General features: G+C 43.9%; 1 protein-coding gene across 9 annotated transcripts in view; it reads left to right on the top strand.

Annotated features, from left to right (window-relative positions):
* lama2 (laminin, alpha 2) overlaps positions 1–20029 on the top strand; it is a 143185-nt gene that overhangs the window by 77272 nt on the left and 45884 nt on the right. For 6 of the 9 annotated variants that reach the window (XM_071413667.1, XM_071413665.1, XM_071413669.1 and 3 more), the window contains exons 19-27: positions 8411–8622; positions 10142–10248; positions 10564–10827; positions 13477–13657; positions 13889–14025; positions 14421–14657; positions 16491–16634; positions 18962–19138; positions 19622–19807. In XM_071413667.1, coding sequence (XP_071269768.1) covers positions 8411–8622; positions 10142–10248; positions 10564–10827; positions 13477–13657; positions 13889–14025; positions 14421–14657; positions 16491–16634; positions 18962–19138; positions 19622–19807 — 1645 coding nt within the window. The remainder of the gene's footprint in view (positions 1–8410; positions 8623–10141; positions 10249–10563; positions 10828–13476; positions 13658–13888; positions 14026–14420; positions 14658–16490; positions 16635–18961; positions 19139–19621; positions 19808–20029) is intronic. The other 3 variants (XM_071413673.1, XM_071413672.1, XM_071413671.1) reach the window with 1 other exon arrangement.

Raw genomic sequence — 20029 nt, 5'->3', positions numbered from 1 at the left:
ATTAGTCTTGTATTTCATTTAATTAAATGGATATCTTCTGATTTGATTATGCTCATGACTATTGGCAGTTTTAGATGATGTATGGTTCATTTTTTTGTTTGTTATTCATTACACATGCATTTCAAAAGCAGCCCATATGCCACTGTGGTCTTTTCTGGTTTGTCTGTTCAGTTCGGTTGCCATATGGTACTGTGTGCCTATGAAAGCCACTCATAAAAGCGTGGAGAATACAGATGGGTTTAGTTGATGTTTCAGAGCGGTGGGATCTTTCCCAGAGGCATCAGTAGACAAAGGACCAGCCTCTCTGGACCAGCGGAAAGATTGATCACTTAGTAGTCGGTGCCCGCAGTTCTGTTCTGAGGTCTCTTAATTTCATTTGCGACATAAATGCATCAGTTCTCTCGCTCTTTCTCTCGCTCTCTCTCTCTTTCGCTCTCTCTCTTTCTTTCTCTCTCTCTCTCTCTCTCTCTCTTTCTCTCTCTCTCTCTCTCTCTCTTTCGCTCTCTCTCTCTCTCTCTATCTATCTCTCTCTATCGCAGAGAGACAGAGGGGTGGATTGTTGGTATTTCTACTTGCTGTGTGGTAGGTGTGGGTTCGATGGTAGGCCTTATGGAACTGCCGCAGGGCTTAGAGTCAGAAAACTGTCAAGGGGATGGGGTGAGGCAACACCCCTCTCTTTGACCCATACCCTCTGACAGATGGAGACAGGCTGCTGTGGGCACTCATGCCATCCCTATGCTGCGCTGCCTTGCAGATTGCCCGCTCTGCTCTTCTCTTGATCTATAAAGCAAGAGGTGGGGTGAGGACGGATTTGGGTTCTGCGGGCCATACGGGGGACATGGGGGACAGGAGCTAATTTACGCTACAGACAGACAGGATGGGGCCTCATCTATCATGGCTGCCTGTGAAGGGGGCCCCGGGGCCCGGCTTCTCTCCCAGGAGCTCTCTGAGAAATGGTGAAGTGAAGGACATTACAGAGGTGGGCTCTCATAATGTCCCTCTCCACACCTGGACCTACGGTACCTCTCTCTAGTCTAGTGAGAGTGAACTGAACTCTGGAATTGGAGCACTGTCTGCCTGATAACAAGTGCCCTGCTGCAGCACCAAGGAGGGTTAGTTGGTAATAATAGCTTTCTCCTCAGTGCCGTCAAACTACTGCAATTCCTGGAAACAAATCGGCAGTCGGAGCTAAAAGAGGCGTGTGGAGAGGTCTCTCCCTCAATGGGAAGCCGTTCTGCAGGGGCCAGGAGTACATTCTCCCAATCAAGTGCAGAGTTTCCAGTAATAAGATTATTGATTTGGGAAGAAGAGTCTATCCTGAGGAATCAGCCAGCTAGAGCAGGGAAAGAGGTTTCACTTCACATTTTCTGGAAGCTTGATCTGAGTGGCCAGGCGAAGAGAGGGAAGCTGTCGATGAGAATACACAACATAAGCTTGGCTGATGAAAAGATAGATAGACACAGACTCTGCTTTCGATTGATAGACACAGACCTCCAATCCTGTGCCTATTCTATGTCTGAGCCTCTGAGCTCCTTGAAACATTTTCGCGTTTACGTTTAGTTTGGCAGCGAGTGGGCATGGATACCTGATCCACCAGGGCCTGACAGATAGAGCGGTGTGCGTTGCCAGGCTGGGGTGAGAATGTTTCCTGTTTTAAAGGCGTCTTCTTGGAGCCAAGAGGAAAAGCTGCAGATGTATTTATAGATAGGGAAGGCAGACACCTGGCGGGAGACATCAGTGTTTAAGACGGACCCTTCTTGTCTGTCTGAGAGAGCAGGGCGGCCAGGCTGCCAGGGAGATTTCATGGGTGTGTAAATACATCAGACGGCACATTTGGTCAAGAATAGCCCCCTCACCCTCACCCAGTCAGGAACCACAGACCCAACTGGACTGGACTGAGTTGGATGTGGGTAATAGGAGTTTTCTTAGCGGATATGCCGTAATTGCCTAGCTACCCAAACTCCTTTCTCCGATCAAACGCTACGCCATGCCCACGGACGATAGTTTTTTCTCTGCAATGAGCCTGGATCTGAGTACCTCCCTGACTATTTCTAGAACTCAAACACATTCTAACCATTCTGATTGGTCCCAGAAACCGATTGGTTGCTGGACCAGAGTCAGAACTCATGTGGGTAAAGCTGCCTTTTAGAAATGCATAATTGGCTTTGATACTGATTGGTTAGAGTTGATTAAATCGATGATGACTTTGTTTAGTACAACAGCCCTCGTTTTGACGTCACCACAAATGACATCAGTGACGGCAGTCTCAGACTGAAGTATGTAGCGAACATAGAGCAGTGGAAGAATTCAGTTTGAGTCGTCAGGGAAATACAGAATATACAGTAGGCCTATCTCAGGGGTGGGCAACATACAGCCCGGGGAGGTGGGGAGGATTATTATTTTGGGTTAAAAAACACTCCAGGTCACTCTTGAATATCTAAAACTAGATAGAAAGGATGTTGAAATTATAATGGACCTATATATTTATATAAATTATAATGGACCTATATATTTATATAAATTATAATGGACCTATATATTTATATAAATTATAATGGACCTATATATTTATATAAAATATAATGGACCTATATATTTATATAAATTGTAATGGACCTATATATTTATATAAATTATAACGAACCTATATATTTTCAAATAACTGCCCTTTTTCTGGCCCGCAAATTGCTTTTGACGAACAAATCGTTCAGTGAAAAAAAAAAACTGTGCAGCGCTTTTTTATCCCAATGTGGCCCTCGAGCCAAAATGATTGCCCACCTCTGGACTATCTATATAATGAGATCATGGTGGATTATATACTGGATGACATCTTTATAATCATAATCCATATAAATGGTAAGAAAGGTTCATTTTACATTTCATATTTCCCTATTTTTACTCGTTACAAGAGTAAAGCTCACTGCTTATAACGTATGGCTGTGGTGTAGCGTCCTAGCCATCTGGGTCCATGTAAACAGTAGAATGTGTCACGATCGTCAAAGGTAGAGAGTGAGGACCAAGACAGGTTAAATAAGGATTTTTAAGCCTTGAGACAATTGAGACATGGATTGTGTATGTGTGCCATTCAGAGGGTGAATGGACGAGACAAAATATTTAAGTGCCTTTGAACGGGGCATGTTAGTAGGTGCCAGGGGCACATGTTTGAGTGTGTCGAGAACTGCAACACTGCTGGGTTTTTCACGCTCAGTTTCCCGTGTGTATCAAGAATGGTCCACCACTCAAAGTACATCCTGCCAACTTGACACAACTGTGGGAAGCATTGGAGTCAACATGGGCCAGCATCCCTGTGGAATGCTTTCAACTCCTTGTAGAGTTAGCCCATGCCCCGACGAATTGAGCCTGTTCCTAGGCAAAAAGGGGTCCAACTCAATTTTAGGAAGGTGTTCCTAATGTTTGTTACACTCAGTATACGTGTGCAGTGTAAAGTTTGCATGCATCGAATCTCAGCACCCAGACTATGTAACGTGTACGCTGGGTAGTCGGGAAGCAAGTTCAGAGAGTGTATTTAATAAATAAATGAATATAGACCAAAACAAAAAAACACGGGTAGCGTACAGACATGAAACACTGAAACAGAAACAATAACGCCTAGGGAAAGAACCAAAAGGAGTGACATATGTAGGGAAGGTAATCAGGCAGGTGATGGAGTCCAGGTGAGTCTGATGAGGCGCTGGTGCGTGTAACGATGGTGACAGGTGTGCGTAATAATGAGCAGCCTGGTGACCTCGAGTGCCGGAGAGGGAGTATACGTGACAGAATAGCATGAAATATGTTGATCAGGACCAGTGCAAATTATACCGTGACATTCGGGGATCTTTATTTTTTTCACGGGACCTCCTATATGTTTACACACTTTTGCATGCATGAAATGTTTTGATAGGATAACGTTACTTGATGAAGACATGGTGTTACAGCAGCTCTGTGCTTTTGTCTTGAAGCTAAAATGTAGCCTAATGTATGTAGCCTAATGTATGTAGCCTACAGACAAGAATTTAATCCCTTTCATTTTCTGCACATAGGCCTTCATGCCTTTGAACTGTTGCATTATTCAAGAGTGTAATATGGTTTGGCTGCGTTATTCAATAGTGTAATATGTTTTTGTTGAATGGTTTGTGCTTACTGTCTAGCGGCTACTGTGATATTTATGGTCAATTTGAGCTGCGGACCAAGAATGTTGTTTTGCCAGCCACAACGAAAGGTAAGGCAAGGCCATACTGTGAATTGAAAAGTAGAATTCTCTTTCGTCACCCGGCTCCTCAGACTCTCCTTCATATCTTGTAGTGGGAATAGGGATAATGACAGCTTTTTGAATCTCTCAATCAAATCAGAGATCATTACAGCTGGCAGGCAGCATTGCCGCAAAAAAAATATGCTGGCTCTTAGATGGCAATCACCTCACTCTCTCCCAATTTGCCAGTGGATGCAGTTATTATTAGACGTTGTAACATTAGAATTGTCGACAGCGAGAATGAATGGTGCTAGTCAAGGTACAATTGAGGCCTGGACAAATGTACTTGACTCTGTAAAGAATAATCTCAGCTAAAGCCCAACACATACACTGAACAAAAATACAGTGGTGGAAAAAGTACCCAATTGTCATACTTGAGTAAAAGTAAAGATACCTTAATGGAAAATGACTCAAGTAAAAGTGAGTCACCCTGTAAAATACTACTTGAGTAAAAGTCTATAAGTATTTGGTTTTAAATATACTTAAGTATCAAAAGTAAAAGTACAAGTATAAAACATTTCAAATTGCTTATATTAAGCAAACCAGATGGCACAATTTAATTTCATTTACAGATAGCCAGGGGCACACTACAACACACAGACATAATTTACAAACGAAGCATTTGTGTTTAGTGAGTCCTCCAGATCAGAGGCAGTAGGGATGATCAGGGATGTTCTTTTGATAAGTGCGTGAGTTTAACCATTTTCCTGTCCTGCTAAGCATTCAAAATGTAACAAATACTTTTGGGTGTCAGGGAAAATGTATGGAGTAAAAAGTACATTATTTTCTTTAGGAATGTAGTGAAATAAAAGTTGTGAAAAATATAAATAGTGAAGTAAAGTACAGATACCCCAAAAAACGACTTAAGTAGTACTTTAAAGTAGTTTTACTTATGCACTTTACACCACTGCAAAAATATAAATGCATACTCACCAGACATGTCACCCATTGAGCATGTATAGGATGCTCTGGACCAACGTATACAACAGCCAATATCCAGCAACTTCACACAGCCATTGAAGAGGAGTGGAACAACATTCCACAGGTCACAATCAACAACCTGATCAACTCTATGCAAAGGAGATGTGTCGCGCTACATGAGGCAAATGGTGGTCACACCAGATTGTCACGTTCCTGACCTGTTTTCTGTTGTTTTTGTATGTGTTAGTCGGTCAGGGCGTGAGTGTGGGTGGGCATTCTATGTTATGTGTTTCTATGTTGGTAATGGGTGACCTGATATGGTTCTCAATTAGAGGCAGGTGGTTTTCATCTCCTCTGATTGAGAACCATATTAAGGTAGGTGGTTTCACATTGTTTGTTGTGGGTGGTTGTCTCCTGTGTCTGTGTCGTTATTGCACCATACGGGACTGTATCGTTCGTTCATTTATTTGTAGTCTGTACTTGTTCGTGCGTTCTTCGTTGTATGTAAGTTCGTAAGTCAAGGTCTGTCTACTTCGTTTGTTGTTTTGTAGTGGGTTAAAGTGTTTCCGTGTTTTTTTCGTCTTTTCTTTAAATAAATATAATGTCAAATTACCACGCTGCGTTTTGGTCATCCGATCCTTCTCGCCTCTCCTCGTCTGATGAGGAGGACGAAGTAGAAGAGCGTTACACAGATACTGTCTGGTTTTCTGATCCACGCCTCTACCTTTTTTTTAAGGTATCTGTGACCAACAGATGCGTACAGTGGTTCCTGCAGTTGTGTCATACTGCAGCACACCTTGCAGGCTGCTGCAGCATTCTGTGGCACGTTATCTAATTGTCAGCCATTTTTTCTGTTAATGCAAGTTTATGCTAGTTTGACCAACAGAGGGCATCTTTGAGAAGCATTTGATAGTCTTCCATATTGGCATTACCAGAGAATTTAAAACCTTTTTTGTAATAACATAGTATATGGGATTGATTTTAAGAAATTTGGCTTAATTAATTGTATTAATATTATGGTGTTTCTATTCCAAGAAAAACAAAACCCTCAGCGTTTCCCGTTAGGATGGAATGGAAAATATGGTGCTGTACAACGTGACGGTCGAGAGTAGGTTACAGCATAAGAGGATTGGAGGATTCTAAATTAATATCTAAGGGAAATAACATTTCTACACCCTAATTGTAGTGCAACCGAACTTTCAGTTGAGTGGATTTGCTCTTTGCTTTCTCTACTGGAAGTTGATGCTGTTGCTATGCAACCTCTTGCTAGCTAGTTAGCATAACAAATTACAAGTTAGACATTTTTCAATTTTGGGTGTGTTCTTAAATTCATTCTGGAGTGGCTGCATTTATGAGCGTTGTCAAATTGTCAGTTTGTAAATTCAGACCGTTTTGCTCTCGGAGCGCACATTGGACTTTCGGGCCAAGGAGTAGGGTTGATTTGAGCGTTCTGGCCTTACAACTGCAGTCAAGCACCCAAGCTAACGTTGGCTAGCTTGCTAGCTACTTCCAGACACAAATGAGACCACTCTGACCATTTTACTCACCCTAGCAGAGCTGGTTAGGCAGTTTTTGTGTTAACCAGAGCGTTGGTGACTGTAACTGTACTGCTGGAAACAATTTCATTACACTTTTTGCCAATGTTTACTGACACCGGCCATATTCAACGGGTGTTGAGCGCTTGTAAATTCATTATTCTACGCTCTGGTACACTCAGGTGAGAGTGCTCTGAAATCGGAGTAGATAGCCAGAGCGAATTTACAAAAGCACCCGAATGTCCATCGAGAACGCACAACATAACTGTATTCCCAGTCATGTGACATCAATAGATTAGGTCCTAATTTATTTATTTTAATTGACTGATTTCCTTATATGAACTGTAACTCAGTAAAATATTTTGAATTGTTCATATTTTTGTTCAGTATACAAATAAACAATCTAGAACGCTCAACACATACAAACTATATATACAGTATATACCTATTTTCATAATATATATACTTTCCGGCCCACGGGGAAGGGGTGGTATTAAGAGGGGGATGGAGGTAAAAGCAACCTTGGATGTTAAGAGGGGGAAAGGTGGTGAAGGGTGGTGGGTGGTTGTGGTTGGATGGAGACATGTTGGATGGGTGTGGTTGGGGAAATGGGATAGGATGTTACGGGTGGAGGCTCTTTCTTTTCAGTTTCCAAAGTAAAATGATTCAATAATTTGTACTTATTTACATTTTGCATGTTTGGTCATGATATCTGCATTAGTGCTGTCGACTCCCCAAGACACCCGCTTGATGGTTGAAATTAAATTACCGACACGTACTCACTGTTCCACGCCAATGGCTCCTTCTCACATAAGACAGTCAGAAGCAATAACATATTAAATTAATAAGTCTCCGGCGACTAAAGGAATCCACTGCGCATGATATGGAATGATTACTTTTCCCATTTGCTATCATGCAGATAGAAGGGCGGTGTGGAGATAAGAAATGTAGCAACCATTTAACAAGAAGGCACTAGAATGTATATCTTTATCAGGGTAGAACACGACTCGCTTCTGAGGAGATATATGGCGGGAAAAGCAGGACATTGCAGATAAGAGTTGGTAGGGGGAATAGCGATATTTTCTGTGGCTTTGCGCGTTTTCCTTTTCAGATTATTTCTCTGTGTTTTGACTGCCAATGATACTGTCTACTGCCCCCTTATTGTCCCTACTGAATATGTGAATTATACACAAGCTAAGTGTTCATGTTTGAAAAGGCAATTTCATAATTGATGCCAGTTTCATCATTGAAGTAATTTTAATGAAACACTGAAGTGTCTGTGATATACAGCTGTGCATGTAGTGTGATCACCCAGTGTGATTGCTGGGTGTGATTGCTTTTTATCCAGTTTCACTGAGACATTTAGCCTTCTAGTGACTTGAAAAAGAACAGAGGCACAGTGACCATATGTCCATTTCTGTCATTTATACTGTGACTCTACTCATGGGAAATACATTCTCTTCATAGCTGAACAGTGATCATTCAGTCCACTACGTACAGTACCCTCGCTCCTTCCTGCTCAAATTAGTCATGATAGGGCTATATTGTAACTAGGGACTGCGGTTATTCCTGGTCAGGACACAAGGTCAGGAAAGAAAAAAACTTGCCCAGAGTTTCTCTTGGTCATGTCGTACAGTATGGTAAGGTAAAACTCAGGGCCCTAGCCATGAGTCATGATTTCCCTCTTCCTCTCTGGTCACTGTAGGTGCTCGAATGGCTACTTTGGTCAGCCGACGGTTAAGGGGGGCTCATGCCAGCCCTGCCAGTGTAACGGTAACCTGGACCTGGCCTCACCGCGGAGCTGTGACCCCATCACCGGCTCCTGCCTGAGGTGTCGGGATGGCTACGGGGGAACCACCTGCGACACCTGCGCCGAGGGGTTCTACGGGGACGCCATCGAGGCCAAAAACTGCCAACGTGAGTATAAGAAGTACATGAGTATCAGAGCCTGCAGTACGTTAAAGCCCCTGTCCCTGTCTGAGTCTCCTTTGAAGAGTGGAGTGTTGCTGTAATGTTATGCGAGCGCTGCCTGTCTGCCTTCCTGCCTGACAGACAGCCTGCATGCCAGATGTGGCGGTGTCTTTGAAAATGTTTGGCTTTGAGAATATGGGAATGTGTGCAGATGGTGACTGTCTGTGTAAATCCACATAAACAACCTGTGTTGACTTACAAACTTCAATGCCCACCCCATAAAAGTTTATAATTCATCTGCCTCTGTTCTCAGCAGTACAGTCTGCGACGTTGATAATGTCTGGATGAAGATAACTAATTAGTCTCAGTTTACCAAAACAACCCATTTGACGATGATGCCAAGATAATTAAAAATGCATTACAGCTTATCACGGCTTATAGCCAAATTAATTCTTGATTTATAACTCTTGATATACAGCTGCAAAATGTTAAGATGACAAAGAAATTATAGAGGTATTGATAGTGATTGACAGTACATTAAGACTAGACTAGACTGGTAAAGCACAATAGTTAAACATGCAGCTAACGCCTCTATAGGCTTCTACAATAGAATGGAATAGCTGCCTTCATCTGCAGTGATAAAAGGTAGACACGCTACTTCCGTTTTAATGAAATCTGTAGAATGAAAAAAGTAGGTTGGTGAGAAGAAATCAATTTCCGCTGGATTAGTCTGGCTGTCCTAACTGATTAAAGTGGCGGTGGGGCATTTTGGGCGGACATGGAGTAATCAACATTAGGAATGCAGAAACAGGGCCGTCGTTGATGGAAATTGCCCGTGCTATCATGGTGGCAGGGAAAACAAGTTGATGATCATTGTCACAGATCTCTGCAACATAATGTGGCTGATGCACAGTGTAATCTTGTTGCTGGTTTCAGTGTGTGATGAAACCATCAACCCGACTCGTTCTCTCTTTCTCTCAGACAGCCCGAATTAAAAACCTGACCCACTTTAGATCCCATCTGGACTCCATGCTGTCAGGATGAGAAAGGGAGTCTTACAACTCATAGTCATTCCAACCTGTTAAACATTGAATAAATGCAGGCATTTTTAAACCTTACGTGGGCGACTGAGCACAGTACAAAGACAGAAAAAAAGCAGATGTCCCCTCCAACCAGTCCTATAGGAAACCATCTGTGCCTGTGTTTTCTCTTGCAGATCACTAGGACTTTTTAAAGTAAATAATGAGCCGGTTATACAATGCAAATGTGTTCCTGTGTCTAGCAATCTGAAAGCGGGTGGATTTGCGTACTCTGTATGAGTTGATGACAATAGACAGTAGTACTGCACAGCAATAGGACAGAAGAGAACAAGAGGATATAGTTGTACTGTACAGTACATACCCTTATCTGAGAGGGCCTTGTTGGGGCTGAACTTAGTCTGATCCTTGTTATTCTAAATCTGATTCATTCAACTGATATCCCCTCCTCCCCTCTCCTCCTCCCCACCCCTCTCATTGGTCTACAGATTGCCAGTGTCACAACAATGGCTCTGTGTCGGAGGTCTGCCACCAGGAGAATGGGCAATGCCAATGCAAGCAGCATGTGGTGGGACGGCAGTGTGACGAGTGCATGGTAGGTCACCAAAGTATCAGCTGTCATTCCGAATCATGTCAACTCGGTCACAATGTCATTTTATCATTGGGATACCCATAAAAAGGTGGACAATCTATTGGGACATTTCAAATCAGTTACTGCGTCAGATACTGTTGATTAGTAACGCTGATGTCTGAAGTTTAACCAATTTTTCACTCCGGTGTTTGGTTTCACAAATATATTGTCATCTAAATATTTCCCAACGTTTTAGGGTTACGACCTCATTTATACTCAGTACCTCAGACATTCACAGATAACTAACTACCTGCCCCTCACTGCTCCTGGTGAATGAAGCCCAACTGTTGGTGGGATGCAGAGGAGCAGGTGTGTAAGCCGTGCTCCTGCAGCCGTACAGGGGCCATGTCCCAACGCTGCGACCTGGAAGGACGTTGTATCTGTAAGCCCGGCTTCGTGGGCCGTCGCTGCGACCTGGGTCGCCAGGGTTACGAGCGTCGGGAGACGCGCAGGCCAATAGAGAGGGTCCGGCTGCAGCAGGTCCAGCGCTGGGGCTCGTCCCGCTCTGGGGGCTGTCCCAGGGCAGCCTACCGCACCTCAGCGGTAAAGACAGTAAAGATTTGCAGCACGGAGTGTTTTAGTGTGTTAGTGTGCTGTGATGCTTCCCAAGCCTGCCCAGCCAACCAACCCACCCACCAACCACCAACCCACCAACCCACCAACCACCCATCCACCCACCAACCAAGCCTGCCCAGCCAACCAACCCACCCACCAACCACCAACCCACCAACCCACCACCACCCATCCACCCATCCACCCACCAACCAAGCCTGCCCAACCAACCAACCCACCCACCAACCACCAACCCACTTACCGTCCACCCACCCACCGACACACCCACCCACCCACCCACCCACCCACCAACCAACCAAGCCTGCCCAACCAACCTACCCACAGGGTCCATAGTTATAATTTTGCCTCACCTAGCCACAACGAACATGTCCAGCCCAGACCCTGACTATATGTGACTGCAACCTGACCCCACTTCAAACCTGACCATATAGGCCTCTGACTGACCACAACTGACCACTCACCATCTTCCGAACAGAACAGATCTGATGTGTACTGGCTGGACCACAGCATGACTCTAACCTGACCTGAGCTGACATGACACATTGCCTGGTCAGCAGTAAGCCTCTGACCTTAATGACTGTATGTGAAACAGCCTGGCGTGCCACTCTTCTTAGCCTCTGCTTTCTGCTCAGGTTTCACCTGGACCTGTCACTGAATAGCCTTGTGTGATACAGGCTGCACATACTAACACATATTTTAATTGAGCTAGAATTGTGCGTATATGAACTAGCTGTAAGGCTACTGTATGAATGTATATGAACTATTATGTACAGTATGTAAATATCCATATACTGGTTGCAGATAAGGTATGGGTGTAGAACAGCATTCTTTAGATATACAGATGTAGGATCTTAATTTGACCCATATTTTCACAGCAAAATAATCCTTCAGCAACAGGATTTGAATGTTTAGTCCATAACATGAAAAGTGAAATACTATTAATATAATTGTGTGTTAGTGCAGGTTTTTAGTGAATTTGTGTAAATCACAAAGCTCATCTTCATTTTCTGCGGGTGCAGGAATGCAATTCTCAGCAGCAAAAGAGTGATCCAATTAAGATCCTACGTTTGTACTGTACAGCTAGATGTAATTGTAAATCCTTGAGGCGTTGAAGAAATACTTTAATGCACAGTGTGATTCAGTCACATAGTAGTCTACATTGGAAAGAGGTGATTGAGGATTCTTGGGAAAATCCAGCCCCCACTAGACCCTTCAATTGATGTGAGATCTCTTCATAAGTTGTTGTTTTATAATATTTCCCACTTATCAAGCCAGCCCTTTACGTTGTGATAGTTAATTATTCAGCCTTTCTTACGGCATTCAACTCTTATTTAAAAGTTCAGTTTTCTCACCTTGGTCAGTGGCAGTGTTCGGGAAGCTACTCTGAAAATATAGTGCACCAAGCTACCAGTTACTTCACACTTGAAGTAAAAGCCACACTAAAGCTACCCTTAAGAAAAACATGGTTTACTTACCTTAAGTTACTTTGATAAAAAGTAGTTTGCTCCAAACTACTTTGTGAACAATTATCACATGTAAATCTGAAATGTCATAGACTACAAATTGCAAGAACAGATCACTATAGTATATAACATATGTTAAACAGAATGTGTAATTGAACCTACTAAACACAAAAATTAGGTTTCAAGTGAGAATTAGCCAGGGCTGATGCTGACAAAATGAAGGCAATGATTGCCTACTTCACTCATATTGTGTGCAACGCTAACACACCAGGCTGGAACCATGCTACACACAACCACGCTACACACAACCACATTACACACAACCACGTTAAACACAGACACGCTACACATACACGCATTATTCTTTAGCTGTGCTGACAAGAGTAAGCAGGCACTTCTCGCACACAGACGTCAGTCATCCCTAACACAACACCTGGTTGCCGCTCAGGCGCTAACCGCTCTCTGTCAATCAATCAGCCATCCATTTCCACTCCCGCCTCCGAGACAACTGGATCCACATGGGGTGGTGGAAGCATCCCACCAGGACTCCCAGCACCCCCAGAGAGAGCTCCCCGGAGGGGGGGGGGGGGGGGGGTGGTTGTCTGGGGGAGAGGCCCGGGGATGCGTGCTACCTACCACCGTCACCATTCCTTTCAGTTGAAGGGAGAATAATGCAGATTGCCAGCCAGGCAGGAGCTGTTGGCTCCTCATATAATCAGATTCATATCAAACCATCTGTCTTTGGCTGCCTCTTTCCCCGTCGCATCGCCTTCTATAGCTACAATTCCCATTTACTTATTCACCACATGTTGCTGCATTTATAATGAGACATGGGCATTTCCTCTGCCCGTTGCACGGAGAAATTAGTTTATATTAGATTATGTTTTGTACTTCTAATATTTTGTATGTCCTCACCATCAATTGAATTGTTACTATTGTTACTACGGTTCAAATAATGTTTTCTCGTACAGAGATGTTATTGTATGCTGTGTGTTCTTGAAAACGTTGTCTGAAGTACTGAGCTGTGTGTTTTACAGTGTTTGCGGTGTGTCACTGTGTGCTGTACTTGTTTGTTGTGGTAATAACACCCTATGTCTGTCTATGACAGCTCTATGGAGTCCCTGAATGACCTCAGTATCTATGTGCTGTCCCACAGCCCCAGACTTATGGCATTCAGTCCGCTGGAGTCTGTGTCCCCTGCAACTGTAACTCCTTTGGGTCCAAGTCCTTTGACTGTGACGAGTCGGGCCAGTGCCGGTGCCAGCCTGGTGTCACTGGGCCCAAGTGTGACCGATGTGCTCCAGGACACTTCAACTTCCAGGAGGGTGGCTGCACACGTAAGAACTGACCTCCATCTAACTGATTGATGTCTGCAAATAACTTTTGGTCAATACAATACATGAATGCATCTTGTTTAGATTTGCTTTCCTTGCTTTCCTTGATGTTAAATGCTGGATGAACTCAAACCAAAAAGGGTATTTTCTCTCTTCCAGTTTTAATGGAAAGTTGTGGTGCTGAGCCTATTCTGTTGTTTTGAGTGGAGTATGTTTTTCCTGCCCCTTTCCCAGCTTGCCAGTGCGCCCATGTGGCAAATAATTGCGATGCCAACACGGGACAGTGCGTCTGCCCTCCCAACACCGTGGGGGAGAGATGTGACAAATGTGCCCCCAATCACTGGGGTCATGATATCATGGCGGGCTGCAAGGTACACCTTACTTCACCTCATCTCACGCCACTCCCCTCCACACTGGTCCTGTCTGGCTCTTCCCTGAAGTTAGGCCTATTCTTTTGTTGATAAAAAATACTCATTAAAAAGGTTTAGCAAAATAACTTCAACTTTTATAGTACGGAACATTCACAAAATAGAAATTAAAACCGCACAAAAGTGCTTTGAGAATTAATGGAGAAACACATAATGGGATTACTGCTGTGACGATATGTATAATTGTATAATTAATTTTGCAGCCAACGTTTTAACCCGCTTTGTGGAAAGTTAGTGGAATGTTTACTATATGAAGCTGATGGATTAACCCTTTGTGACTGGGTATTGATTAATATAATGGTACATTGATTATGAATACTTGACAATCTCCTCCACAGGCCTGTGGCTGTAACCAGGTGGGCTCAATGACGCAGCAGTGTAACCCCAACACAGGCTGCTGCATGTGCCGGGACCAGTTCCAGGGAGAGAAGTGCAGCGAGTGTAAGCTGGGCTACCGGGACTTCCCACAATGCATTTCCTGCAAATGCAACGTGGCCGGTTCAGACAGCCAGACCTGTGATGCAGACCAAGATGTGTGCGCCTGTGCAGACAGGACTGGACAATGCAGCTGCAAGGTAACCCACAACCATCAGTTGATTGTAGTCTACTCTATTTACTATCTATATACTCTACTATTATCACCTAGAATATTCATCACAGGGTGCTGTGTCAAGTGATTGCATCAGACTTCTCCAAATAAATGACAGCAAGAAACTACAATGAAATTCTCCCAAAAGACACCAAAGCCAGCTCTCCTGGCACCTCCCTGATGTCTAGCCAGCACTGACTTATCAAAGTAGCTTTCACTACCACTTTCACATTTTAAACTTGGAGTTACATAGCGTAACTAGGCCTGTATTTTCTAAGCCTCACTGCAATTACCTGGAAATGTCCCATTAGAGTGACTAAGGTAGATTGCTCCATATAGCCTATGTTTCAACAGCAGCACTCTAGCTCTCCGTACCTACCTAGTACCTTCCCTATCTGGGCTCAGCATAGGGCCTGTCGCCATCCTCTGCCTGGTTGCCAGCGTCGAACAAACCCAGAGCCAGGCAAACAAAACCCAGGCAGGCAGGGTAACGTCTGTGTGTGTATCTGTGTGGGGGAGGAAGTGTGAGATGGAAATAGACCTGACGTGGGGGGAAGGCATTCAGATTAGCTAGCGCCAGGCAGGCAGGCGTCGCCATCCCCGGCTCCGTGCCTCACAGTGACAGTGCTGTGACATTGTGACAGGCTGTCACATAGGGCCAGCTATGAGAGGTGATGACTCTCATTAAGAGAGAGAGAGAGAGAGAGAGAGAGAGAGAGAGAGAGAGAGAGAGAGAGAGAGAGAGAGAGAGAGAGAGAGAGAGAGAGAGAGAGAGAGAGAGAGAGAGAGAGAGAGAGAGAGAGAGAGAGAGAGAGAGAGAGAGAGAGAGAGAGAGAGAGAGAGAGAGAGAGAGAGAGAGAGAGAGAGAGAGAGAGAGAGAGAGAGAGAGAGACCACCCAGTAAAAAGCCGCTTTCTACTCTGAAGTAAAGGTGACACATGCAGAAGAGAAGACAGTTGTTGGGTCTCTTGTTGTACTGTTGTGTGTGTGTGCGTCTTCCCTCGCTGGCTGTTTATTTTAGACTACTGGGATGGAAGGATAGAGAGAAGAGGTTGATGGGGTTTAGGGATGTTAGTGAAGGTCACGGTGATGGACAGTGACTGGAGGGGTGATGGACACAGTGATGGACACGGTGATGGGGTGGCGTGGCTCTGTGTGTTACATGAAGCCATGGCAATAGAATTTCTGGCATCCTTAGCATCCTCCTTAAAGTTAAACCCACAGACTGGTGTGTAAACTAAGTGTTTATATGTAGTTCATGGCACAACCAATGTCTGTTATGAATGCGGCTTCTCAGTTCTGGATGCTGTGGGAGTGTATTAGCTAGGGGAAAGCAACAGATAAAATAGAAGGGAAAAGTTCCATATGAAATAGTGTTTTTTTGGGGTGATGCACTGTTATCAGGGCTGTCACTGTGTGTGTCTGCTGTACGCGGGGGTATGCCCCTTATCATTCCTTCTCAGACACATGTCACTGTGGTACACATACACAGTAGCCCCTTTGACATGCACCTACTGTATCTACACACATGGCTGCCTTTGGATTCTTGTGAATATCACCTTCTTTGATCAGTCCATAGCAGAATAGGCGAAGAGCACAAGAGATATTACTTTTTCTGCCACTGTTATTTATAGCTTGGCTCTGTCTTAAATCAAATATCTCTCTAGACATATATTATCTTTGCAAATCTATTCAGATTGATTTTGTATTTGTTCTTATGTATACTTTACTGAAAAAGTTGTTTTTTTTAATGGACAATATTGGTCATCAGCCATTTTGGACTTGGACTGTGTCTTAATTCCTGAGTGTTCGGTCCCCAGGTGAATATACAGGGTCTGAAGTGTGACCAGTGTAAGACGAGGACTTTCGGCCTGAGCACAAGCAACCCACTAGGCTGCAGTCAGTGTTACTGCTTTGGTATGTCCAGCACCTGTACTGAGGCACAGGGCCTCATCCGCATGTGGGTAAGTCAAGTCATGAAGAAATGTGACACAAATCCACACGCAGCACACATCTACACATGTATTCCCCATCACATGCAAGTCCACCCACACACAGGTACTATATTCATACACAAACGTACAGCGAATGTGAGTGCACCCACCCACATCACGCAACACGCACACACAGACAAACGCATATAATATGAATAATGTTCTATGCCAGTGGTCACCAACCGGTCGATCTCCAAGGCTTTCCTAGTCAATGGCCAAATATTTCTGTAAAAAACCAAATGATAAAGCCTTCCTTTCCTATTTTCTTATTCGTTTCGCGCTGTTTGAGGTAGGTGCAATTGATTCAGCTTCCCTGCGCGCCGGGTAGGCAAAGTGTTCCCGTTTTGAACCATTTCATGTGTCTGAAAGTACAAATTCCCATCTACCCAGCGGACCCGGAGAGCAAAGTCAATTTATAGGCCTACCACTGGCTAACTAGATAGCTCAGATCACCGTGTCTGCAGCTTTCACAAGCCCACTGAGAATTTGATAGCTGACTCTACTGTGTGAGATATCAAAACTAAACAAAAACATGACTACTTTTATTCGGCACTGTCAACACTTTATTCAACACTTTTATAAGCCATAAAACGCCCTGTCCCTATCCACTCGCGCTACATAGTGTATCAATAGATTTGCGTTGTTGTTAGCGACTTGCGTCTCTCTAACATCGAGGAGTAGCGTATTTCAGAAATAAATGAAGTGTGATCGAGTTTCACCATCAGCTGGAAGACAGTGTCCCATTTTTGGTCAGTCAGCAGAAGGTGGAAGAGCTGATGAACAGTGAGAGGCAGCCTCTCCACTGCTCGCTCTCTCTCTCCCGCCCTCCATCCGCTGAGACTGACCATCACAATAAAATAAAAAACGCTAATGATTTAAATTTATGGCTCACAAGTAATAGGCCTACAACAAATTATATATTACCAGTGTGATTATATACCTTCCGTTTTAAAATATAATTTTAAAATGGTCTGAGAAGAACAACATTGGCAGGGCAATTCAAGGATAGGCAATATGCAGTGATGTATTGAGCCTATAGCCTACTGCACAAACCTCATTGCTACGGAAGTGTTTTTTAATAGGTTACGTTTTTTAAGTCATGTTTAAATGGCCTGCTTTTTCACTCAGAAAGGGATCTCGGCTCAGAAAAGGTTGCTGACCACTGTTCTATGCTTTCTTGATATAGGCTACTTAATATAGACTACAGTAGATATACGCCATGATAAAACAACATTTGTTCTCATGCAACAGTTAACAAACATGAATTAGTCCGATATACTTTACAACTTACTGTATGTGCAACCAAAGTACTGAAATAGTCTAGAGAGAAATGCCACAACACAGCTATATGATTTTATGGGAAACAGGGTAAATATTAATTTCATGAAAGTGGTTCTCCTCCATTGATTCATTCCCAACCAGGTATTTACTCTCCATCTTATTTCCCTGTAATTTATGGAACGTAGCGAGAACCAGGGGGACCAGGCACAAACAGAAGGATAATATATATTATAGCCTCGTACAGTGGGGGGGGGGGGTTTATTGGGGGCTTGGAGCAGGCAGAGGCTGGGAGCTGCAGCTTCCCTGTTTGTTTTTAATAAGGATTTTCTGCCAGAGCGCCTCAGACCTGATAACCCTCCATCCGCTGTGTCCATGGAGACCGCGGCTGAGGACATCGGAAGAGGGACCCTTCTTTCATATAAATGGAAACGACAAACAAATTAAATAAAGGTTGCCGTCCCAAAGTTAATCTAAGTTTGTTGGCTTTAAGAGAAAAAAAGACAGACAGTTGAGAATCCTCTCCCTCATTCATTGGAAGTCAGGAGATTTTCTCTAAGTCAGTGAGTCATGAGATTGCATGGTGAGGTGAGGGGCACCGCCTGGCCCTCCTGGAGCCTTTAGTGAGCCATTCGCTGGATATTTAGATGGGAAGGGAGGGCAAATTTAAAACAGGGGCCTCAGAGGCACAGTCTACTGTACAGAAGTGGCTTCTTAAAGATATGCATGTTCTACTTGCCCAATTAAGCACATCTCTGGCCTGCCCTCAGGATGTGAAATGCATTTTAATCTACAACTATGTGAGAGGCTGAGTCCTGGTGTGTTATTGGAGAATACAGTTGTCCAATGTCACAGGGGCTGTTTTCCTTTTGAAAAACACTTGCATCACTCTCTCGCAACATAAGCAATTTAAACCCTTGGAACAGAGCTTCCCAAATACAACCCATTATCTGTGTATTTTCTGTGACATTAAGGCCTATAAGTGATGCTGTTTGTTTGTTGTGTCTGTGCTGCTGTAGCTGTCCCTGAAACCAGAGCAGACCAAGCTGCCCCTAGTGGACAAAGCCAACCTGCAGGAGACCACAAGCGGAGTGACCTTCCAGCACCCAGAGATCATCGCTAACGCTGACCTGGTCTCCCAGAAGCTGACCGAACTCTACTACTGGAGACTGCCTGAACAATTCCATGGTTCCATGGTGAGAGCACCCTCATCTCGATATTATTTAACCCCAAGTTGATAACAGGTGTACAATCGAATCTTTATAGTGGTTAGAGCGTTGGACTAGTAACCGAAAGGTTGCAAGATCGAATCCCCAAGCTGACAAGGTAAAAATCTGTCGTTCTGCACCTGAACACTGTTCCTAGGCCGTCATTGAAAATAAGAATTTGTTCTAACATTTGTTCTAATTTGTTCTAAGAATTTGCCTAGTTAAATAAAGGTAAAATAAAAAATAAAATAACATTTCTTGGGACTGCTTTACGTATAGACTATGCTTACACTAAACCCAAACATACAGATATCTGGAGTGACAATAAATGTATTTGAATTGAGAACTGGTGAACAATACTGCTTTGAAATACTTTCCAACTTGCACTTATCAGGAGTTAACTGTATTCTGTTCAGAGATGTGAATAGTACTAACAAGCTTCTTTACTTGGACGTGGTTTCTCCTCTTTAGATCACAGCCTACGGCGGCAAGCTGAAGTACGCCATCTACTTTGAGGGGCGTGACGAGGCAGGCCGCACCTCCTACGAACCCCAGGTCATCATAAAGGGAGGGCCCAACAGAGACAAGGTGATGGTCCGCCACATGCAGGGACTGCAGATTGGACAACTCACCCGGCATGAGATCGACATGACAGAGGTAAGCCAGTGTTTCCCAAACTAGGGGTCGTGACATGTGGGGTCACCTGGTTTGAAAAGGGGGTCGCGGGAGAGAATTTTCGCTTCAAAGAACTGGGGTTACGTCAGTAACCTCCGGTAGCTGTTAGATGAGGTTGTAATAAACAGAGCGGTTTCTGTTTTCTTCCTACAAATGTGGCTCTTGAACGGTTGAAGCTACAAAACATTAGGACCCTATCACTGA

The sequence above is a fragment of the Salvelinus alpinus genome, chromosome 8, assembly GCF_045679555.1.
Source record: "Salvelinus alpinus chromosome 8, SLU_Salpinus.1, whole genome shotgun sequence".
Classification (NCBI taxonomy): Eukaryota; Metazoa; Chordata; class Actinopteri; order Salmoniformes; family Salmonidae; genus Salvelinus; species Salvelinus alpinus.
This window is presented reverse-complemented; position numbering and strand designations above follow the sequence as displayed.